At 45.1% G+C, this 26981-nt stretch overlaps 1 protein-coding gene across 1 annotated transcript in view; it reads right to left on the bottom strand.

Moving 5' to 3' along the window:
- Nucleotides 1-26981, bottom strand: part of XPO4 (exportin 4) — a 1500264-nt gene that overhangs the window by 105806 nt on the left and 1367477 nt on the right. Inside the window, exons 27-28 of the mRNA XM_044073186.1 lie at nt 4529-4646; nt 4346-4438 (exon numbers count right to left, since the gene is read on the bottom strand). Of these exons, the coding sequence (XP_043929121.1) occupies nt 4346-4438; nt 4529-4646 (211 nt within the window). The remainder of the gene's footprint in view (nt 1-4345; nt 4439-4528; nt 4647-26981) is intronic.

Genomic DNA, 26981 nt, shown 5'->3' with positions numbered 1-26981 from the left:
TCAACACAATCAGGAATCAACATCATTTTATGTTTAAGCAATCTAATAATATGCTGCTGATACTTTAACTTATGAAACTGGCAGTTTAAGGCCCTAATGGCCAAAGTTGCAGAAGTGTATACCTTCTTACCTCATCTATCCAGTGCCCTGGAGTCTCTATCAGAGGGGGTAGGATTTTTGGCAGTAGTAGCTTTAATGCCCTTGGGTTCCTGTGAAATGGTCTCGGGATCTGCAGTAGGATTTTTAAAAAGGAACTTGTGAGAGTCAGGGACCCTGTAATATCAGGTTTTCTGGGAGCAAGAGGAAGAGAGTCAGGGGCCAAGCTAGATTCCGAAAAGGCATCCTCAACAATGTCTAGTACAGGAGGTATGGTTAAAGGCCTGTGCTGGGGAAGTAGTAAGAAATCCCTAAGCCTCTTTTTAGAATCAGAGAAATCCTGACTTTCCCAACGAAAATGGTCCCTGAGTATGCAAGGTTTCACCAAAAGAGAAATCCTCTGGGGGAGAAGCAGAGGGAGTCCTTGGCATCAGAATCCCCACAGGTAGATAAGAGTACATCCTGGTCATCAGAGGAAACAGAAAATTCAGAATCCTGGTCAGAAGTATCATAAGCAAACTCAGTCCTAGGTGTCTCAGAGGGGGAAGGCTGGCTTCCCCTTATTAAAGTAATAAGGTCTTCAGCCATTCTTATCATTTGTTTTTTAGGCATAGAGGCCTGACCATGTGGTCTAGGTGTCAATTTTCTAGGCATGGTTCGAGTTTTAGGCCTTGAAGAAGAAGATGGCTTCGGTTTAATACGCAATTCAGTAGGCCTGAATACACCCTCAGAAGCCAGTGCCTGCGCAGCAGCTCCAGACCCATCCAAGGTAGAGACATCCGCAGGTTCCACAGTTGAAGCATCTCGTGGCATACCGGACTCCAAATGGGTCTCAGTAGAGGCCTGCGAATCTGAAGTAGTGCATATCAGGGGCTGAAAAGCACCTCATTGAGTACCGGCAAACTGGTGACTGGCTTAGGAGAAGAATTGTCGGCAGCTTTGGACCTAGGCGGCCTCTCTGTCTTTATCTTTGCGTTTTTTCGGAATGTCAGTAGTCGGACGGCTTACCGAAGACATATCAGGAAAATTTAACCGAGCACCAAAATATTTAGAAGTAAAAATATACAGACGACGGCACAAAACCGACAGCGAGGTACGTTGTGGTCAGGGCCTAGGCAAGGAATACAGTAGGAATGAAAATCTTGAGGTGTTTGCTTTCCACAAGTAATGCAATTATTTACTTTTACTGACATCGGTTTAGAGCAAGAAAAAGTTTCCCCAACGGGGTACTTAGCTTTTACTTGAAGACTTCGGTTCTGAAACACGAAAATGAAAATTTCAGGGGTCGGCCGACAGGCACTTGCGAACTGCTTCTGCTTCGGGCACCGCATGGCAAAAAAGACTGATGTAATGATGTCAGCTGCGTGTTTTATACCCCTGACGACCTGACGTCACTGAAGAAGGGACAGCAACAGACGCAGGACCCAAGACTTTGTTAATCAGGCCGACTGTGGGCTACTGCAAGCAGATAACCCAAATGTGATGACTGCAACAGTGAAAGACGAAGAACATCTAAGTGATGGCACACTGCAAAATCCCAAGCCTGAAGAACCAGCCTGCAAAAAAGTTTTGTGCCCCCCTCCACACACACTTGACGTACCACATGAATGTGGTATTGCCTGTAAAAACCTTTAGAAGACCTGGAACCCAAAGGGAGTGAAACTCCTGAAAAGCTATGCTTATAGAACCCTCATCTCAGATATTGATGTGGTCTGATATTAGTTGATAAGAACAAAAATCCTGAACATTCAGGTTGTTGGAGGAAGCTCCCCAACCTTGATTAGAAGCATCCATGTACAGCCTAAGCAAGAACATGAACCTGAAAAGGCATGCCTGGATTTAGAGAGATCTGCTGTTTGCATAGGACAGCAGGATTAATGTAATTTGGTCATGAAGCTGGTGAAGTACTGGACAAATAAAAAGATGGGCAAGAGGAGGAATGCCCAGATGAGAGCAACACTATTACTGCCAATGATGTTGCATTTAAGTTCGGTCTTTTATTGTCCTAGGCACTCAGAAGTGAGGCTGTATGGAGCTTAATTACTTTTTTTTGGGGGGGTTCTGTTTTGAGAGTCAGTTTAATCTTGTTTAAGAAATACTCTAGTTGAAAATAGGTGAATCAGGTTTTTGGAATTCATAACTTGTATGGTTATGTTTTGGGAAAGGATTTTTTCCACCAATTTTGATGTTCTGAACTTTTACTTCCACCTGTCTGTAATTAACTATCTTTATTTTACAATTTGTCATAAAACTGAAACATGGCTGCTTAATCTTATAGGACCACAACCCATGCACCACAATGCCATATATTTCACACTTCTGATGGGTTTGCTAGGACAAAGAAAATAATATCTTAAGAATTATGCAAGCTATCACAAGCAACAGATGTAACAGCAAAAATAAAAGAAATCAACTATATGTGAGCACAAATGATGTTAAGAGATAAGGAAGCATAAAATTCAAACAGAAGTGCAGTGAACAGCACAGTAAAATAAGGGCTCTCAAGTACAGCACACAGAGTTGCTTTCTATTAAGCTCTTTAAATCCACAACCACAATACAAATTAACATCAACACCCAGATACACAATACAGAATTATATAGCCCTAACAATTAACATGTGAATTAAACATTACAGCAAGAGGGACACAACTGACACTTACAAAAACAATGCTGGCAGAAAGCAGGGAGATATCTGGTAAAATCTAACTTTAAGAGGGTTTTGAAACACTTTCTAACACCACACAATCCAAATTTCAGACTTCAGAATCAGACTAGCAGCAAACAGGTACAGTATACTCTCAGTTAACTGGCACCCATGGGGATTGGTAGATGCCAGATAAGTGTTGCTTTTGGTTGCTTGAGAGTTACTATTAAAAACAGGCCTGACTAATATTGTACCCTATACTATATGTTGTTGGGTTTGACTTGTTGTTAGGTTGGGGAGACAGGGAATTTATTCCCATCTTCCTTTTTAAAACAAAACTCGAAAAATATAAGGTATGTTTCTGCAGGGGGTGGGGGGGCAGAAAGTGCAACACATGAAAATTGTGCTGTATTTCTTCGATTTTTTTTTTCTGGTTGCTTGAGTTCCGGTTAACTGAGAGATTACTGTATTGATGGCCAGGCTATTTCAGAGTGAGAAAGCAGACTAGCAGCAATGAGCACTGTGGCTCTGCTGTGAAGATAACTTGGGTGGAGCCTGTACTGGCAGCTTATCAAGGTAAGATGTTATTTACTAGCACATTCCTGAAACAAAGGCATTTTTTTTACCCTCAGACAGAATGACCAACCAGAGCTTTTGCTGTACCATATATTTATTCCTGTCCTGCTCAGTGTAGCAACCTAAAGTCATCCCATGCAGAGAACAACTAGTCTTGTTGACCAAGCTTAGTGCTGGTGTACTGAAAGGCAAGAATTCATTCTTAACTAGCAATACATGTTTTTGTTCCTTTTTCCTATGCTTCTCCTGCTCCTGTGTGTTAAATGCAGAATGCATAAAAATTCATGGGCCTGTTGGTGCACCCATACTGACACAGTACCTTACAATATTTACGGAGACTCAACCAACACAAACCATGCTCCCGAGGCCAGCTTTCTGGTCAACACTAATGGATGTTCCTGCATTAGACAACTGAACTCTAACCACCAATGCCCACATCTCCTGTCTGGATCAAGTGATAAGTCTATTACACGAACCATGGTCACCTACATCATAGAGCCACAAACTCCACATCAACAGAAAGGAGTACAAAACAAGAAAGCAGTAGGTTCCATGTAGACAGTTAAATGTACACTTTTTCCAAGATGTCCCAAGGTTGAGGGTAGAGATGGGGTCCTAGAGTAATCAGTGCCCTTACCAACTGCCAACAAGAAAATATTCTGCAGGACAACAGCAATACCTGACTTTGCAAAACATTTAAAGTTTCTGATATCCTTATTCAATTGCATATTCATCTCAAGAGAGAGAAAAGCAAGTATGATGTTTAGGTGTTTAAATATGACCACATGCAGAACAGCCCTGTGAAATGGAAGGGGAACAGAGACGCTCTACAAGGTGCAGCGACATGGCATGCTGTTTGCAACACTCTTGTTTATTCCATTTCCAATTAAAGGGAAGAAAATTAATACTACACAGCACTCAGCAATATGGCTAGGACAGAAAACATGTAGCTCCTTAGCATTTTTACCAGAAAAAAGACTAAAATTACCTTTAAGCTCTTATATAGATAAAGCAAAAGCCATCTTACCTGATGCAAACATACTAAAGTATAAAATGCTTCACTCGCTGCAATGGTCATTTCTGTGTTGTGTTTCTGTAGCACAAGCATGTCAAACACAAGCTGAAACAACAATTTCTTGTTAGACTTCTTCAGCTATGGACATTTAAAAATTGACAAGAGTGACATATATATAAAACAGAGAATTCTTACCTTCAGAAAGTGCCTTGTTGCTACATAAAGGGGTGATTCAGTTTCTTGAGACTTTGCACAGTGCTCTGCTAATGGTGTTAGAGCTTCCAAACACAACTGTGAAACTTTAGTGCTCATTCTGATTAGAGAAGTTATGGAAGCAAAAAATATCCACATACACCAAGATCTCACTTTGCGACTAAAAACCTGCTTTAATAAAGCAGCAGCTAGACTACAAAATATTTTTGACCATGGTGTCAATCGGCCGACCCCCTCCTAGCAACTATGCATATTCATTCCCCATCTCTGGGGTAAGGATCAACTGGCTGCAGTTAATGTTTAAGACAGTCAAACAGGGTAGTTTCCAACTTTTCTGCTTTATGGGCCCATCCTCTGCACATGCTCTACCCAGGAGCTATGGAGAAGTATGCCATGAGCTGACCATGGAAGACGTCCACTACTTATGCAAGGGACATACCCCCCCCCTCCCAAGCAGCCCTGTTCTTCTCCTAAACACGAGTAGTGGTTTTACCCAGTAACCACCATGGAAATGTGCCTGTATGAGTGTGCAATCCTCCCACTTCCTGGGAGAGGAGAGTTGGACAAGTACCTTCACTCCTCTCCTCCCTGCCAGGCCTACAGTGCTGAGGCCACTAATCAAACCTCAGTCGACTTTGTGACAGTCAGGGCTCAATCCCTCTGTACCATGAAGCCATGCTATTCAGCTAAATGCATGAAACTTAATAGCTTAATTCTGCATTTGATGGGTATGTCAGTTCTGAGCTTGCACTTAAACTGCTTTCAACAATTAAACCCTTTACAGCTACCTAAAATAAGTTCTTGAATAAGTCCTTTTTCCTGTAAATTTATATAGAAAGGACACAAAGTGATACATACTGCAAAAGCAAAAAGTAACCAACACAACTGTAGAAATAAAACAAGTTCTTACAGTATTAATATGTGCAGTGGAACTTCCTTAACATGTCCAGGTTTACCCTCTGAATCTGCATTTCTTTCTACCTATTCCCATGGTCAGGAACAGATTAATCCTCACGATACCACTCAATGGCTACATAAAGGACAGCACCACAATTCCAGCTAATTCACCATCTGGCCACTAGTAAATACCTTTACCAGTTCCACTGTTAACAAGTGATATACAAGTATAAACCTATCCTAGTTTCACAACTTCAACAGCCAAGGCTACTGGCTTGTAGTGGTTCCCTCACCCTCGACTGCTTAACTGTGCGACTGAGCTCCAGGGCTAAGTCTGCAAAGGATCCATGGAGTTCAGTGCTCTTTCCTGGTAAACAAATAAATTAAAAAAGGCCAGCTGGAAGGGAAGCCGACTTTCAAGGGGATGGAGAGTATTTCTAATCCATCAAGGAGTACTCTCTCTGTAGAGCAAATGAAAGAGTACGCAAGTACCTCATTTTTAACAGACTCTCCTCAATGGATTCTATCATTGGTATGAATCTTAAGCAGCAAGCCATCTGGATGAAAGCAGCAGGAGAACTGCAACATGGTCAAAAAGAAAGGCTGAGTTTTGAGGAATCCTAGATAGAAACTGACCGACTTTGCAGCCACAGACAGAATTATAATGCCTGGGAAGTAGTGCGGGCCCAGACAGCCCCATTAGCCAACCAAACCTACCCTAGGAATACAAAACTAGAACTGGAGTCAGCTACTCCTAAATAAGAAAAAAACATGCCTACAAAGCCAAGGCAGCAGAATGAATTGCCCAATGCAATGGTGCACAATCCCAAAGAATAAACAGAATACCTAACAAAAAAAAGGGGCACAGCCACCTCAAAGGACCTCCCTACAACAAGGCTGCATCATTCTAGGAAATAAAGGGGCTCCTTTATGCTCCTTAGTTCAATCATCCTCACAAGAAAACGGCAGAGAGAAAGGATTAGTTTAGGGAAAGAGACAACTTTCTCAGGAGAAACAGAAACATCCCAAAGGCTGCAGGGAGGGTGGTCTTCCTTGCAAGGCCACAGCACCAAGACTCTTCAGAAGAGGCTAATCCGTAACAGACAGATTTAGCCCATACATGAACTCTTACAACTGCAGGTCTACAAGTCGAAGAGAAGTCAGGCTAGCCTACTGAACAAGTCGAAGAGAAGTCAGGCTAGCCTACTGAACATACATTTCACATCCTTCAAAGGAGGAGGAATGCAGCTTTCCCAAAAGGACCTAATAGGCCAGAGTTTAACTTCAGTTCTTTACTGGGGAACCAAGGGCAGGAGACTGCCCAGAACACTGAAAACTAAACCCCAACACCAGGCTTGCAAAAAGCCCAGATACCCAGAGCAGACTGACAGAGACAATTCAAGGAGAGCACTGCCCTACCTGAAGAATCGCATCCACCTGAAACCAAAAAATCTGGCATCCCAGTAGCTCACTGCCCTTCTTCTAGGATTCGACTGGAACATGATTGTCTGGAAGAAAAAGGACATCTAGCAATTAGCTCAGAGGAATAAAGCTCTGTCCCTAGAAGGTACAGTTGTGTACATTTACCATAAATGTGGATGTTAGAGTGTATTCACTGTTGCAGTCATCATCTGTGGGTTATCCCTGCTCTGGTAGCCCTTGGCCGGCCCGAATACCAAAGTCGATGTTTTTCTGCATTGGCTGCTGTCGCTTGCTGCCTGACAACAGGTCGTCAGCGCTATAAAGTAAGGGAGCTGATGCCATTACATCAGTTTTTCTTGCCCTAACCAGTCTGAGGCCCAAGTAAATATGGTAAAGTGGTCCTGGTGGCTAAAATCTACTGTTAGAAATGTACGACTCCCTAAAGAAAGAAGATCTAAGGGAGAAGGAGGGTGGGAAAAGTACAGTTTTGTACCTACCATAAATGTAGATGTCCGATAGGTATGCATCTGCAGTCATAACATATGGGTTGTCCTGCCTCAGGCAGCCCTTCGGTCGGCCGGATTCCAAAGTCTGGGTCTGGCCTCGGCTGATGTCGCACTTTCCCCGACGTCAGAGCGTCTGGGGTATAAAAGCATCAGCCGACGCCATTTTCCTCAGTTTTTCTTGCCCCAGATGCCAGGTGCCCTCTAGGAAGGCTAAATTTGGATAAATGCAGAAAAGTTCCAAACATTTGCAAATTATATACATGTATAAACAAACAAATACACCATAATAGATTCCCCAGCTAGCTAAAAGGGGAAAGTACCTAGGAATACCACAGAGGGAAGGAGTGTGGGTAATCCTGACTGCAGATGCATACCTATCGGACATCTACATTTATGGTAGGTACAAAACTGTACTATGTCCTTCAAGGATACATTGCTGCAGTCATAACATATGGGTAGAATACCAAAGCCAATCTGGGGAGGAGGTACTAAGAGAAAGATGGTGTAGTTAAGATCCCTTGCAGCACAGCTGTGGCAAACCAGCCCGGGATCTGGAGTAGATAGGAAGATTGTAATGCTTAGCAAATGTATGCACTGAACTCCAAGTAGCAGCTTCTAAAATGTCCTGGTAGCCACCCCTTAGGAAAGCTGTAGTGGTGGCTGTGGCCCTTGTGGAGTGAGGCCTGATGTTTTCAGGAACTGTCTTTCCATGAAAGGAGTAACAAATGCAATGCAATTTCCAATCCATTTTGAAATGGTCTGTTTTGGAAATTGCTCTTCCTTGCACCCCAGTTGCATATGCTACAAACAGTTGCTGAGTTTTCTGCTAGTTTTAGTTTTGTCCAAATTGTAGCTTAGTTGTCTGTGTATATCCAGGGTGTGCAAAAGTTTTTCCCCTTTGTTCTGTGGGTTAGGGAAGAACATAGGCAAATGAATAGCTTGGTTCAAGGATACCCTAGATACTACCTTTGGCATAAAGGATGGACTGGTTCTTAGTGATACTCTATCCTGGTGGAAAATAAAAAAGGCTGTACTGCCATTAATGCTTGTAACTCAGATACTCTTCTTGCTGAAGTGATTGCCAGAAGGAATGCAGTTTTCCAAGATAAAACTGTAATTCTGCTGATGCTGCTGGTTCAAAAGGAGGTAGTGTCAGTTTTTCCAACACAAAATTGAGATCCCATGCAGGAGTAGGGGTCTTCTTGGAGGTTTTATATTCTTTGATCCCTCTGAGAAATTGCCTGAACAAAGGATGTGAGAAGATAGGTGGATCCATATTGTATTCTGCTGAAATTGCTGAAGCATGAATCTTAATGGAAGAATAAGACAAACCATTGTCCAATAATTCTTCTAAGTATTCTAGGAAGAGCCACACTCAAATTTGCCACTGTGACATCTGTGCCAAATTCTTTGATGTACTCCAAATGAGAAATCTCTTCCATTTTTCTGAGTATGTCTTCCTTGTGGAAGGTCTTCTAGCCTCCAGGATAATGTCCTTCACATTCCGAGATAAAACAGTTTGAGGAAGTTGAGACCTGCTGTGTTTCAACAGAGACTATGCCAGGCAGTTAGCTGCAATGTTTTCAAGTTGGGATGCAGGGTCTTGAGCAATTGACCGCCCTTCTGAGATAACAGATGAGGAATCAGAGGTAAGAGGCCATGGAGGCTTTGCCTGAGACATGCTTCTCAATAGTGGATACCAGTGCTGTCTTGGCCAATCTGGAGCTATCAGTATCATCCTTGGCCTGTCTTGTCTGACCTTCAATAGTACCTTTGGAAGAAGAGGCAGAGGTGGAAAGGCATATACATGAAGGTTTTTCCAACTGAAAGACAGAGCATCCACTTTCCATGCTTGTGGGTGGTATGTCCTTGTGCAATACTTTGGCAGCTGGTGGTTTAGTGGAGAAGCGAACAGATCTATGTCTGGAGTTCCCCATGACACTGTCAATGTCTGAAATACATGAAGATCCAGTTTCCACTCGTGGGGATCCATGATTTGTCTGCTTAACACATCTGCTAAGGAGTTCTGTGCTCCTGGCAGAAACCTTGCCTGAAGAGTTAGTTGCAAGCTTAACGCAGTCTCCCATAAAATCATTGCCTGCCTGCATAGAGGATAAGAATGTGTTCCCCTTGCTTGTTGATGTACCACATGACAGTTGTGTTGTCTGTTAGAATCAACACCTGCCCTGGAAGAAGTAACTCTGAAAGCCATCAATGCAAACTGGACTGCTAACATCTCCTTCATGTTGATATGTAGATGCTGTAGTCTGGCAGGCCACTTGTCCTGTATCCACTTTCCATTTAGATGAGCTCCCCAAGCAATGTCCGAGGCATCTGTCGTTAAAATCGGGTCACAGAGAGTCCCTTGTTTAGGTGACATTCCTGAGCCCACCACAAGAATTCTTTTGAAGGCAAGGTATTATATGAATGACAGTGTCCAAATCCTGGCAGTGCTGTGTCCATACATTTTTGAGATACCATTGCAGCTTCCTCATATGCAGTTTGGCATTGGGAAGCACCAGAATACAAGATGCCATGAACCCTAATGCTTGAAGGACTGTCCTTGCAGTCAGCACGGACTGATGAGATAGTTGATGGAAGTAAAGTGACAGACTCTTTTGTTTGTCCGGGGTTAAAAGGCCATCTGGGCTGCTGTATTCAGTCTCACACCCAGAAAGCACATGTCTTGAGAGGGTACTAGACTGGACTTTATTTCGCTCACAGAATACCCTAGGCATCTTAGCACTGCTATGACATATTCCAGATGCTGTAGAAGGTCTTCCTTTTCTTGAGCCAGAATCAGGCAGTCGTCCAAATAAGGATAGATTTGAATTCCTTGAAGCCTGAAGTAAGCTATCACTGGAGCCAGAACCTTTGTGAATACTCTGGGCAGTGGATAAGCCAAAGGGCAATGCAGAGAACTGATAATGAAAATCTCCAGTTCGAAACCGCAGATACTTCCTGCAACCTAGCCTTATAGGCACATGAAGGTAAGCTTCCTTGAGATCTAAAGTTACCATCCAGTGATCTTTGCCCAGTAGAGGTAAAAGCTGTTGTAACGTCAACATCTTGAACTTGGGAATGTCCAGATAAGTGTTGAGGATAGATAAATCCAAAATTGGTCTCCACGTGTTCCCCTTCTTTGGTACTAGGAACAGGCGAGAATAAAAACCTAGGCCCCTTTCTGATACAGGAACTGGCTGAATGGCCCCCATCTGGAGTAACTGAGAAACTTGCTTGTGAGCCTCTTTTCTTTGTGAAGGAGGAACGTCTGGCATGCCTTTGAAAGGGGGCATTGTGTGGAAATAAAATCTGTAACCGTGATGAATGATATCCAACACCCATCTGTCTTGAGTAATTAAATCCCAATTTTCTTTGAAAAGAGACAGTCTTCCTCCCAAAGGAGCTGCCAGACGAGAGTCCACTGGCAGCTGAAAAGGCAGGTCATTGGGTCTGTTTACGAAAGGACTGACCCCTGCCCTCACCAGAAGTCTGAGCAGGTGAACTCCTGATCTAGGCCTAAAAGAACCTTGAGCCCTGCCCCTACCACGCCTAGACCTACCCCTAGACTGGGAATCATAAGCAGGATATGTCCACCCCTTAGCAGGCCAATTTCTACTAAACTTGGAGGCTGCACCTGCAAAAAATCTTTAACAGTCTGCATAGACTTAGCTTTGTCCTCCATTTTCTTTAAAACTGCTTCCACAGGCGATCCAAACAACACATCCGACTGTAAAGGAGCATCCAAAATCCTTGTCTTAACATGCTCAGCTAAATTCTGATCCTTCAACCAGGCATGTCTGCGAAGAACAGAACTAGTAGCAGCCACCCTCGAGGAGGCCTGTACAGCATCAAAACCACACTGCAAAGAATGCTTACCCACTTGTTCAGACACATGAACCAAATCCAGCAACTCTTTACACTCAATACCTTCCGCCAAAGCATCCACCTTAGATTTCAATTGTGAAAGGAGATAATTTTGATATTTTAGCATGTGAAACTGACAATTCAACGCCCTCATGGCTAGAGTGGAAGAAGTATACATTTTCTTTCCCCACCTATCCAAAGCCCTTGCCTCTTTATCAGAGGGTACAGGATTTTTAACCACAGAAGCTTTAACACCTTTAGGCCCCTGAGAAACAGTTTCTGGGTCCGCCCTAGGACTCTTAAACAAATACTTATGAGCTTCGGGCACCCTATAATACCTATCAGGCTTAACAGGAGCAGGAGGTAAGGAGTCAGGATTCAGGAAGCCTCTGCAAAACATCCTCCACCACATTCAACACAGGAGGAATAGCTAAGGGCCTATGCTGGGGTAAAACAAAAATTCCCTAAGCCTTTTCCTGAATCAGAGTAATCCTGGCCTTCCCATTTAAAGTGCTCCCTCATGGAGTGTAGAGTCTCTGAAAATGAGAAATCCTCAGGAGGAGAAGCTGTAGGAGTGGAATCATCCACATCCGAATCAGAATAAGTAGGATACTCCTGTAAGTCTTCCCCAGAAGACTCTGAAGCCTGTGAACACTGTTCAAAACTATCAAACTCCTGTTCCACCCTAGGCCTCTTATCAGGCGGGGGCATAGAACCTCTAATCATAGTAATCAAATCTTCTGCCATTTTAAGCATATGTTTCTTAGGAACAGAGCCCGAAATGCTAGGAGAAGCCCCCACAGAAGCTGTACTTGGCCTACCTCTAAAAGAAGCTTTGGCAGCAGAAGGAGAGGCCCTAACTACCTTGGGAAGAGAGGGAAGAACAGTTACCTGAGAAGCCCCCTCAGCCTGGCCTACCTCCTGAGAGGGCACATCCTGTAACAGTAAAGTTTCTGCCTGAGACTCCATGGAAACTCCTGGCAAAACCTCTGGCTCCACTGAGCCTTCTAAAGAACCGACGTCCGGGACTGCCGGTTCATCAACCCTAGGCTTCACTGTTTTGTCCTTGCGCTTCTTGGATGAAGCAGGCCGGAGCATCCGACGGCATATTATAATTGCAACGCTTCCCAAACACTAACCTGGCACAATCTAGCCTCCTCTTAATAGTGCGTTTGTTAAATCTAGCACAAGAACGGCAACCAACAACGTCGTGCTCAGGCCCTAAACAAGGTATACACAATGTATGATAATCCCTATGCGGTATCTGCTTCCCACAAGAAATACAGTTATTCACTTTTTCTGACATCCGGTTAAATACTGAGGCAAGAAAAAACCAAAATGTTCCCCAACGGGGTACTTAGCCAACTCTGTTTCGGTCTGAAACTCCGGTTTCGGAAATATCTCAGAACGCCAACCTGCACTCGCAAAATTGCTTCTGCATCGGACCATGCTGCAAAAAAGACTGAGGATATGACGTCGGTCATGCGCATTAGTACCCTGACGTACTGACGCCAGTCTAAGGCGCCATGACCTACGTCAGCCTTATACTCTGGTATTCGGGCCGACTGGACGCGGACTATACCCAATAGTCAGGACTGCAGCAATGGAAGACGAAGAACATCTGTACTATGTCCTTCAAGGATGCATCTGCAGTCATAACATATGGGTAGAATACCATAGCCAATCTGGGGGAGGAGGTACTAAGAGAAAGATGGTGTAGTTAAGATCCCCTGCAGCACTGCAGTTGCAAACCCTGCTCGGGATCTGGAGTATAGAGGTAGATTGTAATGCTTGGCAAATGTATGCACGGAGCTCCAAGTAGCAGCTTCTAAAATGTCCTTGGTAGCCACCCCTCGTAGGAAAGCTGTAGTGGTGGCTGTGGCCCTTGTGGAGTGAGGCCTGATGTTTTCAGGAACTGTCTTTCCATGAAAGGAGTAACAAAAGCGAATGCAATTTCCTATCCATTTTGAAATGGTCTGTTTGGAAATTGCTCTTCCTTGCACCCCAGTTGCATATGCTACAAAAAGTTGGTCAGTTTTTCTGCTAGTTTTCGTTTTGTCCAAATTGTAGCTTAGTTGTCTGTGTATATCCAGGGTGTGCAAAAGTTTTTCCCCTTTGTTCTGTGGGTTAGGGAAGAACGTAGGCAAATGAATAGCTTGGTTCAAGGATACCCTAGATACTACCTTTGGCATGAAAGAAGGACTGGTTCTTAGTGACACTCTATCCTGGTGAAAAATAAGGAAAGGCTGTACTGCCATTAATGCTTGTAACTCAGATACTCTTCTTGCTGAAGTGATTGCCAGAAGGAATGCAGTTTTCCAAGATAAAAACTGTAGGTCTGCTGATGCTGCTGGTTCAAAAGGAGGTAGTGTCAGTTTTTCCAGCACAAAATTGAGATCCCATGCAGGTAGAGGGGGTCTTCTTGGAGGTTTAACAATTTTGATCCCTCTCAAAAATTGCCTGAGAAGAGGGTGTGAGAAGATAGGTGGATCCATATTGTATTCTGCTGAAATTGCTGAAGCATGAATCTTAATGGAAGAATAAGACAGGCCATTGTGGAACAATTCTTCTAAGTATTCTAGGATGTGCGCTAGGTTTGCCACTGTGACATCTGTGCCCTTTGATGTGCTCCAAATGAGAAATCTCTTCCACTTAGCAGAGTATGTCTTCCTTGTGGAAGGTCTGCGAGCCTCCAGGATAATGTCCTTCACCCTCCGAGATAAAACAGTTTGGTTGGGATTTAAGGAATTTTCCAGGCAGTTAGCTGCAATGTTTTCAAGTTGGGATGCAGGGTCTTGAAATTGTTCTGTGTTAGAAGAAGAGGCCATAGGGGAAGAGGCCATGAATTTGCCTGAGACATGCTTCTCAATAGTGGGTACCAATGCTGTCTTGGCCAATCGGGAGCTATTAGTATCACTTTTGGCTGTTCCTCCCTGATCTTCAGTAGAACCTTGTACATCAGTGGGAGAGGTGGAAAGGCATATACTGTTAGGGCATTCCAGCTGAAAGAGAGAGAGAGTCCACCCTCCATGCTTGTGGGTGGTATGTCCTTGAGCAGAATGTCTTCAGTTGGTGGTTGAGTGGGGAGGCGAACAGATCTATCTCCGGCATTCCCCATGTCTTTGTTATGAGTTTGAAGATGTCTGGATGCAGCATCCATTCGTGTGCATCCATGGTAGTTCTGCTTAAGCTGTCTGCTAGTGCACTTTCTTTTCCTGGTACAAATTGGGCCTGCAGCTGGATATTGAGATTCAGGCATAGATTCCACAGATCCATAGCCATCCGGCATAGGGGATAGGAATGTGTGCCTCCCTGTTTATGTACCACATGACCGTGGTGTTGTCTGTCCTTATTAACAGATGTCCTTGTTGGAGGAAGGGTCTGAATGCCTCGATTGCATGCCTCACTGCCAGCATTTCCTTTTGGTTTATGTGCATGCTTAGCTGCCCGTGAGGCCATAGGCCTTGGATACGTTTGTCCTCCATGTGTGCTCCCCATCCTCGGTCTGAGGCGTCCGTGGTGATGTTCTGCCTTGTTTTTGGTTTGTTGAAAGGCAACCCTCTGTTGGACTGGCAGGCCTGAGCCCACCACAGAAATTCCTTTTGAAGGCATGGAATGATTGGTATCATGGTTTCTAGACTGTGACTGTGTTGAGACCATACACTCCTTAGGTACCATTGTAATTTCCTCATATGCAGCCTGGCATGTGGAATTAAAATTATGCAGGATGCCATGTAACCCAGGGCCTGCAGGAGTTTCCTTGCAGTAAGCGGAGTTTGTCTTGTCGGAATCATGAAGTAATCTGGAAGTTGTTTTTGTTTTTCTTCTGTGAGAAAAGCCATCTGGGTGATTGTGTCCAGATCCGCACCCAAAAAGGTTATCCTTTGGGATGGTACTAGTCTTGACTTTTGGATGTTGACTGTGTATCCCAAGGTCTGTAGCAGGTGTATGGCATAGGCCAAGTCCTTTAACAATTTTTTCTTGTTGTCCGCTTGTATTAGGCAGTCGTCCAGGTATGGATAAATTTGAATTCCCTGAAGTCTGCAATGTGCAATTACTGATGCCAGGCATTTCGTGAATACCCTGGGCGCAGCAGATAAGCCAAAGGGCAATGCTGAGAATTGATAATGCTCTGATCCTGCAAGAAATCTGAGGTGTCTTCTGCAATCTGGTCGAATAGGGACGTGCAGGTATGCCTCCTTGAGATCTAGAGTTACCAGCCAAGACTCCTTGCCCAACATGGGAAGAAGTTGCTGTAGGGTCAGCATTTTGAATTTTGGCACAATCAGATAAGTGTTCAGTGTGGACAGGTCGAGAATAGGCCTCCATTGGTTTTCTTTTCTTGGTACAAGGAATAGTCTGGAGTAAAATCCTTGGCCTTGTTCTGTACATGGTACCTTTTCTATAGCTTTCATCTGAAGTAAATTGCTGATTTGTCTGAAAGCCTCTGCCTTCTGGTTTGGTGGAAGGTTTGGCATTCCGCTTCTTTTTGGCAAAGTGTGGAAGTGAAACCTGTATCCTTTGTCTATTATTTGCAATGTCCATGTATCTTTTGTAATGCAATGCCAGTTTTTTGAGAATAAAGCCAGTTTTCCGCCCAAGGGTGCTTCCAGTTGATCCCTGGTAGGCGGAGTCAGAGTCAAGTCATTGGGTCTGTCCTGTAGTAGTGGTTGTAGTTGTAGCTGTTGCACTACTCCTCTGGTTGGCAGGCTGCCACTGACGGCCTCTGTAGGGGCCCTTCGATTGACCTCTGCCTCTAGGGCGCCTGTTCCTGCCTCTGTGCTCTGGACGAGTCTGGAAAGGACCAATTCTTTGTAGGCCAGTTTCTGCTGAACCTCGGTGGTTGAACTTGTAGGAAATCTTTAACTGTTTGCACAGATTTTGCTTTTTCTTCCACCTTTTTTAGAATCTCCTGTGCAGGGGAGCCAAATAAATTTTGTTTCTCCATTGGAGCATCGAGGAGTTTAGCTTTGACATGGTCTGGCAAAGATTGCTCCTTCAGCCAGGCATGCCTACGAATAACTGCCCCAATCATAGCTGATCTAAATGAAGCCTCTAGTGCATCATAGCCACATTTTAAAAAATGATTACTAACCTGTTGTGAGTTATGTACCAAATCCTGAAGGGATTTACGGTCTAAGGGTTCAGGAGAAGAAAGTTTCTTATTCAATTGATCTAACAAAAATTCTTGGTACTGTATCATATGGAATTGACAGTTTAATGCCCTGGCAGAAAGAGTAGCAGATGTATAAACCTTTTTTCCCCATCTCTCTAAAGCTCTAGACTCTCTTTCAGAGGGTAGGGGATTTTTGGCAGTAGCGGCTGCAACCCCTTTAGGGCCCTGAGAAATAGTTTCTGGGTCTGCAGCATGGGCTTTATACAGATGGAAATGAGAATCCGGGTCCCTGTAATATCTGTCAGGTTTGGCAGGGGCCGGAGGAAGAGAATCAGGGGCTGTACTGACATCATTGTACACATCATCAATTACATTTAGAACAGGAGGTATAGCTAAGGGCCTATATGCTGAGGCAAATGCAAAAAGGTCCTTAATCTTTTTCTAGAATCAGAGAAATCCTGACCTTGCCATTGAAAGTGCTCTCTCATGGAGTGTAAAGTCTCCCCAAAGGAAAATTCTTCAGGAGGGGAGGCCGAAGGGATAGATTCCTCTGCATCTGAATCCTCGTAAGGCGAGCAGGCCCCTTCCTGGTGGTCTGATAAATCAGATCCATCCATGGAGTAATCTGAGGAGTGAGGTTCAGATGGGTCAGTCCTGGGCCTTTTGTCTGGAGGAGGTTGAGAGGCCCTGTCTGGGTGAGGTTGTGAACCCCTTATTAAGGAGATAAGGTCCTCAGCAAGGCTGAGGATCTGTGAACTGGAGGTAGGCCTCTGGGATGTAGATTTGGCAGGCAAAGCTTTTGAAAGTTTGGCAGCTTTAGCCCTGGAGAAGGCCTTAATAGACATAGAAGCTGGGGGCCTAGCTGCCCCATGTGCAGGGGTAGAAATGTCCAATGGTATGGTGTCGGACAATTCCTGAACACTAGCTTCCGTAGGGAGTTCTGAAGCAGACTCACCCGGGGCCTCTCTGGCCTCGGTGGTCGGAAGTATGGTTTCGGTAGGAGGAATCGCCGTGGATTTGGTTTCGGCCGAAACCGAGACACTCGCGGTAGGCCTAGCCGTGGTTTCAACCGAAACCGCGGGCCGCGAGTGTCGGTCCTTTTCCTTGCGTTTTTTGACCATATGCGAAGTCGGAGTCTCAGACGGCATTTTATAAGCAAAAGCGGCTCCAAAAAATTCCTCTGCAAACTCTGACGTCTAAGAGTCCGTCCGTTGAAGGAGGCACAGGCTAAACAAGCTGATACGTCGTGGTCTGGGCCTAAGCAAGGAAGGCAGTAAGAATGGAAATCCTTATGAGGTATTTGTTTCCCACAAGTTAAACAATTACTTACTTTGTCTGACATCGGCTGAGGCAAGAAAGAGTCCCCAACGGGGTACTTAGCTTTTTTCGAAGTCTTCGGTAGCTGAAATCTCTGGATCTGACTGACCGGCACTTGCGAACAGCTTCTGCTTCGGGCACCGCGCGGCAAGAAAGACTGAGGAAAATGGCGTTGGCTGATGCTTTTATACCCCAGACGCTCTGACGTCGGGGAAAGTGCGACATCAGCCGAGGCCAGACCCAGACTTTGGAATCCGCCGATCAAGGCTGCCTGAGGCAGGACAACCCATATGTTATGACTGCAGATGCATCCTTGAAGGACATCCAGGACTGCAACAGTGAATACACTCGAACATCTACATTTATGGTAAGTGTACACAACTGTACTATGTTCTTCGTATTTCACTGTTGCAGTCATAACCTGCGAGAGGATTACCAAAGCTGAGGAGAGGGGTAGTAGGATTAGTAAGACACCTATGAATAGGTCAGCAAGCCCTGCAGAAGCAAACCCTGCCTAGCCTTAGAAAATAGAGATAGGTGGTAATGTTTGTTAAAGGTAAGGACAGAAGTCTAGGTGGCAGCTTCCAGGATGTCCCTGGTGGGAACTCCTCTGAGGAATGCTGTGGAAGTGGAGGCTGCCCTAGTGGAATGGGTTCAAATAGACTTGGGGGGGAGGGTTCCCATGCAATCTGTAGCAGAAATGGCTACAGTGTGATACCATTTGCAAAAGGTTTGTTTGGAGATGGGCTTCCCCTCTGCCCCTGGGGCAAAGCTGACAAGCAGTTGGTCTGTTTTCCTGAAGGGTTTAGCAAGGTCCAGATAGTATCTGGGCTGTCTGTGCACGTCTAGTGAGTGCAGAATTCTTTTCCCCTTGTTTTGAGGGTTAGGAAAGAAGATGTATGGCCTGACAGAGTTACATTAGATACCACCTAGAGCATAAAGGAGGGATTAGTCCTCAGGGAGGCCCTGTCTGCATGGAAGATTATGAAAGGCTCAATGGCCATCAGTGCCTGAAATTCTGAAACCCTTCTGGCTGAGGTGATAGCTAGGAGAAAAGCAGTCTTCCAGGAGAGGTATCTTAGTTCTGCTGAAGCAGGAGGTATGAAGGGTCGTAAAGTTAGTTTTTCCAAAACATAATTCAGGTCCCAGGCTGGAGTGGGTAGCCTTCTGGGAGGTAATATTAGAAGCCCCTCTGAAGAATTGCTTAAACAAAGCATGAGAGAACAGGGTCTGTTCTGTACCAAAATTAGCTGAAATGGCCGAGGCATGGATTTTAATAGAGGAGAAGCCACTAGCAGAAGCTTTTCCATTTTCCTGCTTAAGATTTTCTGGTGCTGGGCCTTCTGGCCTCTGTGATAATGTCAAGAACTGGTTTGCTTAACAGGGGGGCCCGTTGTTTGCCTTTAGAGTATTAGCCATGCTGATAGTTTGACAGTCTGCAAGTCAAGGTGCAGCACTACAACCCCACTTGAGTTAAGAGGTCTGAGATCAGGGGAAGCTGCCTGGGAGGCTGTAAGATCGGCTGCGCAGTAAGGGGTACCAATGTTGTCTGGGCAATCTGGAGCAGAGAGGATGGCCTTTGGTCTCTCCTCCCTTATTTTATCAGTACCTTGGGAATAAGAGGCAGAGGAGGGAATGCACACACAAAGAGGGTGTTCCAAGGGAAGGTCAAGGCATCCACCTTCAATGCTAGGTGTTGATGCTCCCTGGTACAGAATTTTTTCAGCTGATGGTTGACATGCAAAGCAAAGAGATCCACCTCTGGAGCTCCCCACGCCTGAGTGATTTGTAAAAAGATTTTTCTCTGGAGCTGCCATTCGTGGGGTCCAGTAAGTTTCTGCTTAAGTTGTCTGCCAGGGTGTTGTTGATCCGTGGTAGGTACTGGGCTATCAGGTGTAGTCCTATGGAAGAGGCTGTCAGCCAGAGGTTTGTGGCTAGCCTGCACAGAGGGTAAGACTGGGTCCCTCCCTGTTTGATGACGTACCACATTACTGTGGTAGTGTCTGTTTTGATAAGGAAAACTCCTGGCTTGAGGTGGGGTTTGAAGGATGTCAGAGCCTTTTGTACTGCCATCATTTCCTTCTGGTTGATGTGTAAGGGAAGGTGCTGGGCATCCCAAAGACCTTGGGTGCACCTGCCTTCTAGGTGAGCACCCCAAGTTATGTCTGAGGCATCGGTGGCTATGGTTTGGGTGAAGGAAAGATCCTTGTTCTGGGCACAGGCCCCTGCCCACCATAGAAACTCAGCCCTTATATAGGGGATCAGAAGTAGAGGTCGCTAGAGGTTGAGTGTGCTGACACCAAAGGTTCTTTAGATACCACTGATGTTTTCTCATGTGAAGCCTGGCCAGAGGAATTAGAAGGATGCAAGATGCAATGTACCCCAAGGCTTGGAAGAGCTTCCTCACAGTGAGGTGACTTCTGGAAGCCAGCTGGGTAAAATTTAGAGGCAGAAAAGCTCTGCTTTTCTGGGGATAGGAAGGCCATTTGGGATGCTGTGTCCAGCAGTGCTCCCAAGAAAATGATCTTCCTGGAGGGTGTTTGCCTTTATTTCTTCTCATTGATGGTGTACCCTAAGGATGTTAGGAGGGTTTTGACAAAGAGGTGGTGCTTGAAGAGCTTTTCTTTGCAATCTGCCTGAATGAGGCAGTCATCCAGATAAGGGTAAATTTGTATATTTTTCTATCTGCAAAAGGCTATGGCCGGGGCTAAGCATTTGGTGAATACTCTGGGAGCAGTAGATAAGTCAAAGGGTAGTGCAGATAACTGAAAGTGTTGTGAGCCTGCTCTGAAGCGAAGGAATTTCCTGCAGGATTCTCTTATGGGGATGTGGAGGTAGACATCTTTTAGATCTAGGGTAAGTAACCAGGCATTTTTTGTTAGCATGGACAGCAACTGCTGCAAAATTGGCATTTTGAATTTGGGGACTACCAGGAAGGTGTTCGGAATAGATAAATCCGGGATGGGGCGCCAAGTGCCCTCTTTTGTAGAAACAAGGAATAGTCTGGAATAAAAGCCTTTGCCTGTTTGATCTGAGGGGACAGGTTCTAATGCCCCTTGGGATATGAGAGTTTGGACTTATTTCAGTGCCTCTGCCCACTGATCTGGAGGTAAGTCTGGGTACCCTCTTGGAATTGGGAGTTCGTTGAAGGAGAATTTGTATCCCTGAAAAATGATCTTTAAGACCCATTGGTCCTTTGTTACAGAAAGCCCATTTTCTTTGCAGAGGGAGAGCCTTCCTCCTAGTTTTTGGCGAGTGAAAAGAGGGCAGGGGGGAGAGGGAGTCCTTGGGAGTTTTTGCCATGGAGGGATGGCTTAGAACTCCCTGCCTTTGGAGTGAAAGTGGCCCACTGTTTGGTTCTCTGCTGTCCCTGGGATAGGAGTCTGGGTTGTCTGTCCCTGTGGGGCTTACCTTGTCCTTGTCTGCTAGGTGCAGGAAAGGAAGAGCATTTTGAAGGAAAATTCCTGCTGAACCTAGGAGGTTGTACCTGAAGGAAATCCTTTACTGTTTGCATAGATTTTGCTTTGTCTTCCATCTTTTTAAGCACCTCTTCTGCTTTTACTCCAAACAAGTGGTCCTTATCCAAGGCTGCATCAAGTAATTTAGATTTGACATGATCAGGGAGAGGTTGTTCCTTCAACCATGCATGTCTCCTAATGACAGATCCTGACACTGCTGCCCTGCTTGAGGCTTCTAGGGCGTCATATCCACAATGTAATGAGTGTTTAACCACTTGACAAGTACAGTGGAGTAAATCTGCTAACTCTTTCGAATTGGCACATTCAGGAAAGGTTGAAATCTTTTGTTTTAATAGTTCCAAAGTGTGTTGTTGATATTTTGACATGTGGATCTGACAGTTTAGTGCTCTGATAGCCAAGGTTGCAGAGGTGTATACTTTTTTACCCTATATGTCTAGAGCTCTGGAGTCCTTGTCAGAAGGAATAGGATTCTATGCAGAACTAGCCTTAGCTCCTTTTGGTCCCAGAGTAATGACCTCTGGGTCTGCAGCAGGATTTCTGTAAAGGTATTTGTGAGAATCCAGTACTCTGTAATAAGTCAGGTTTTCTGGGAGCAGGTGGGAGGGCATCAGGAGTTGAACTGGATTCATGGAAGACATCAACCACGTCTAAGATTGGAGGGATGGCCAAGGGTCTGTGCTGGGGCAGGTCTAGAAACTCTCGTAGTCTTTTCTTAGACTGAGAAAAGTGCCCTGGGATTCCCAATGGAAATGTTCCCTGATGTGTGAAGGGTTTCCCCAAAGGAAGGATCTTCTGGGTGGGGAGGCAGAAGGAATGGATTCCTCTGCATCTGAATCCTCATAAGTAGTCGGAGGTTGTTCCTCTTCAAAATCTGAATAATTAGACTCCTCAGAATCCTGTTCTGTCAATATTTCAGGAGAAAGGTCTCTTTTTCCTTTTAGAAGGTGTGGCCTGACTTCTCCTGATAAGGGTGATAAGATCCTCCACCATTTTAAGCAATTGAGCTTGGGGTAGTGAAGCAGGAGTAAAATGGTGGCTAGAGGTAGTTTTCGTAGGAGTGGCCTTGCCTCTAGGCCTAAGATTATCCACTGGTCTGAGAGAAACAGTAGTCCGAGGAGAAGACTTTTTTGTCTAGATTCAGTAGTGCGAAAAACCTCCTTGGAAGCCAGTGCCTGGGTCACGGCTCTGGACCCAACCAAGGCAGAGACAACCAAAGGCTCGGAAGACGAAGATTTCTGGGGCATACCGGACTCCTAAAGGGTCTCAGTAGAGGCCTGCAATGGTATCAAATCAGGCATCAGGGGCTGTGATGGTGCCTCACTGAATTATGGAGAACTGACGACCTGCTTAGCAGTAGAGTCATTGGAAGGCTTAGCCTCGTGAGGTCTGTCTCTATCTTTATCCTTAAATTTTTTTGGAATGTCTATGGATTGTTGGCTGATGGACACCATTTCAGAATGCGAAGATGGAAGACGAAAATACCTGGCTACAATAAGAGCTGTGCGACGAATGGTTCTCGCGTTAAAGAGGGCACAGAACTGGCAACGGGGGACGGTTTTGTCTGGCCCTAAACAAGTGACACAGTATGAATGGAAGTCTCTGTGTGGTATTTGCTTTCCACAAGCGAGACAATTGTTAACTTTTTTGGACATTGGTTAGTGCAATAAAAAAGGATCCCCAATGGGTACTTAGCGTTAGACATTTTCAGCTGTAATTCAAACTCTGGTAGCGACCGACCAGCACACTTGCAAACTGCTTCTGCTACGGGCTCCACGGCAAGAAAGACTGATATAACGGCGTCGGCTGCCTTCCTTTATAGCACTGGCAACGTGATGTCAGGCAGCAAGCGACAGCAGCTGACACAGAAAACACAGACTCTGGTATTTGGGCCGGCCGAGGGCTACCACAGCAGGGATAACTCACAGGCGAGGGCTGCAACAGTGAAACACTAAGAAAGTACAGTTTTGTACCTACCATAAATGTAGATGTCCGATAGGAATGCATCTGCAGTCCTTACAAATGGGTTGTCCTGTCGTCAGGCAGCCCTTCGGTCGGCCGGATTCCAAAGTCTGGGTCTGGCTTCGGCTGGTGTCGTACTTCACCCGACGTCATAGCGGCAGTTCTTCGGGTATAAAGGCATCAGCCGACGCCATTTTCCTCAGTGTTTCTTGCCCCAGATGCCAGGTGCCCTCTTGGATGGCTAAATTTGGATAAATGCCAAAGTTTCCAAATAGTAGAGAGCAAACACATAAAATAAGCATGTATGTACATATATACAAACAAATACACCATAATAGATCCCCCCCAAGCTAGCTGAAGGATGGCAAATACCCTAGGAGTACCTCAGAGGGGAAGGAGGGCGGGTAATCCTGACTGCAGATGCATTCCTATCGGACATCTACATTTATGGTACGTACAAAACTGTACTATGCCCTTCAGGGATGCATCTGCAGTCCTTACAAATGGGTAGAATACCATAGCTAAACTAGGGGAGGAGGAAAAGAGTAGAGATTATGGTGTAGTAAGGATCCCTTGCAAAACAGCAGTGGCAAAACCTGCTCGGGGATCTAGAGTATAAAGGTAAATTGTAATGCTTGGCAAATGTATGCACGGAGGTCCAAGTAGCAGCCTCTATAATGTCCTTGGTAGCCACTCCTCGTAAGAAAGCTGTGGTAGTGGCTGTAGCCCTTGTGGAGTGAGGCCTGATGTTCTCTGGAGTTTTCTTTCCATGGTAGGAGTAACAAAATCTAATGCAATTTCCTATCCATTTGGAGATTGTCTGTTTTGAAATTGGTTTTCCTTCCTTTCCTGTTGCATATGCTACCAGAAGCTGGTCAGTTTTTCTATTGGATTTGGTCCTGTCCAGGTAGTAGCGTAATTGTCTATGTACATCCAAGGTATGCAAGAGTCTTTCTCCCCTGTTCTGTGGGTTGGGGAAGAATGTAGGTAGGTGGATAGCCTGATTTAGAGAGACTCTGGATACCACCTTAGGCATAAATGTAGGATTTGTTCTCATGGACACTATCTTGATGGAAGATCAGGAAGGGTTGCACTGCCATTAATGCCTGTAGTTCAGAGACTCTTCTTGCTGAAGTTATTGCCAGCAGGAAAGCAGTCTTCCAGGATAAGTATTGTAATTCTGCTGTTGCTGCTGGTTCGAAAGGGGGAAGTGTCAATTTTTCTAGCACAAAGTTTAAGTCCCATGCTGGCAATGGAGGTTTCCTGGGAGGTTTTACATTTTTAATTCCTCTCAGAAACTGTCTGAGCAGAGGATGAGAGAAGACAGGAGGATCCAAGCTGTATTCTGCTGAAATAGCTGATGCATGTATCTTGATGGAAGAATAGGACAGGCCTGTATGGAAGAGCTCTGCCAAGTACTCCAGGATGTTGGCTATGTTCACCAGTGTCACATCTTTCCCCTTTGTAGTACTCCAAATGAGATATCTTTTCCATTTTGCTGCATAATTCTTTCTTGTTGAAGGTCTACGAGCCTCCAGGATTATGTCTTTAACCCTTTGGGATAAATTTGGGTTAATTGCTCTTATGTAATGTTCCAGGCAGTTAGCTGCAGAGTTTTCAGGTTTGGATGCAGGATGTTGTAGTTGTTCTGTGTTAACAGTAATGGAATCAGGGGTAGTGTCCGCATTTGTTCCCGAGACATGCTCCTCAGCAATGGGTACCAATGTTGTCTTGGCCAGTCTGGAGCTATCAGAATGATCCTCGGACGTTCCTCTTTGATCTTCAGAAGCACCTTGTGCATCAAAGGAAGTGGTGGGAATGCGTATGCTGTCAGGTTTTTCCAACTGAAAGATAGGGAGTCCACCTTCCAAGCAAGTGGGTGGTACATCCTTGTGCAGAATTTCTTTAGCTGGTGATTGAGTGGAGATGCAAACAAGTCTATTTGTGGTAATCCCCATTCTCTTGTGATGGCTTTGAAGATGTCCGGATGCAGCATCCATTCGTGGGCATCTGTGGTAGTTCTGCTTAATATGTCTGCTAGAATGTTTTCCTTCCCCGGTACAAAGATTGCTTGTAACTGAATGTTGTAGCTCAGAGCCACATCCCATAGGTCCAGTGCCAGCCGGCATAGGGGATATGAATGCATGCCTCCCTGTTTGTTTATGTACCACATAACTGTGGTGTTGTCTGTCCTTATCATCAACTGACCTTCTTGGAGAAAAGGTCTGAATGACTGGATTGCCAATTTTACTGCCAGCATTTCCTTTAGATTTATGTGCAGGTGCAGCTGGTCTCGAGTCCATAGGCCTTGTATGCACTTGCCCAACATGTGTGCCCCCCAACCGAGGTCTGAGGCATCTGTCGTGATGGTTTGGCTTGGTTGACTGTTGCAGAAGGGCAATCCTGTGTTTGATTGACAGGCCTCAGCCCACCATAGGAACTCTTGCTTCAGGCATGGGATTATTGGGATTTTGGTTTCTAGGCTGTGCTTGTGTTGGGACCACAAATTCTTTAGGTACCACTGTAGTTTTCTCATATGCAGTCTGGCATGAGGGACCAGAATTATGCAGGATGCCATGAAGCCTAGGGCTTGTAGCACTTTTCTTGCAGTTAGATGGTTCTGCTTTGTTAATGCCAAGAAGTAGAGAGGTAGTTGCTCTTTCTTTTCTGTAGTTAGGAATGCCATTTGTTTTGATGTGTCCAGCTCTGCACCCAGAAAGGTTATTCTTTGAGATGGAATCAGCCTTGACTTTTTTATATTGACTGAATATCCCAGGGCTTGCAGCAGGTAAATGACTCTTTGTACGTCTTCTGTTAGCTTGCTTTTGTTGTCCGCTTGTATCAGGCAGTCTTCCAGGTAGGGATAAATCTGAATCCCCTGAAGTCTGCAATGAGCAATTACTGATGCCAGGCATTTCGTGAACACTCTGGGTGCAGTAGATAAGCCAAAGTGCAATGCTGAGAATTGATAATGCTCTGATCCTGCAAGAAATCTGAGGTATCTTCTGCAAATTGGTTGTATGGGGACGTGCAGGTATGCCTCCTTGAGATCTAGAGTTACCAGCCAAGACTCCTTGCCCAGCATGGGAAGAAGCTGCTGTAGGGTCAGCATTTTGAATTTTGGGACAATGAGGAATGTGTTTAAAGCGGACAGGTCTAGAATAGGCCTCCATTTGTTTTCTTTTCTTGGTACCAGGAAGAGTCTGGAGTAAAATCCCTTTCCTTGCTCCATAGATGGTACCTTTTCCACAGCTCTCATTCTTAATTGAGATATTTGCTTTAGAGCTTCTGCCCTTTGAGTAGGTGGTAGGTTTGGCATTCCTCTCTTTCCTGGTAGAGTATGGAAATGGAACCTGTAACCTTGGTCTATAGTTTGCAAAAATCCATTTTTCCCTTGTGATGCAATGCCAGTTCTTTGAAAATAAGGTTAGCTTTCCGCCTAAGGGTGCTTCTAGTTGTTCCCTGGTAGGCGGTGCCACCGCCAAGTCACTGTGATTGAGTTGTTGTAGTGGTGGTGGCTGCATCCGTGCCTCGCTGGTTGTTACCTTGCCACTGGCGTCCCCTGTAGGCACCCCTGGATTGGTTTCTGCCTCTAGAACGCCTATTCCTGCCTCTTTGTGTCTTAGAGGAGTCCGGAAAGGACCAATTCTTGGAGGGCCAGTTCCTGCTAAACCTTGGAGGTTGAACCTGTAAGAAATCTTTCACTGTTTGTACAGATTTTGCCTTCTCTTCCATCTTTTTTAGTACCTGCTGTGCAGGGGAACCAAATAAATTGACCATGCCCATGGGTGCATCCAAAAGCTTTGATTTGACATGGTCTGGTAATGCCTGTTCTTTCAACCATGCATGTCTCCTGATAACTGTGCCAGTCA

Source organism: Protopterus annectens, chromosome 5.part1, assembly GCF_019279795.1.
Source record: "Protopterus annectens isolate FY-2018-M chromosome 5.part1, PAN1.0, whole genome shotgun sequence".
NCBI classification, from domain to species: Eukaryota; Metazoa; Chordata; order Ceratodontiformes; family Protopteridae; genus Protopterus; species Protopterus annectens.
Note: the sequence above shows the minus strand (reverse complement) of the source record. Positions and strands in the feature narration are given on the sequence as shown.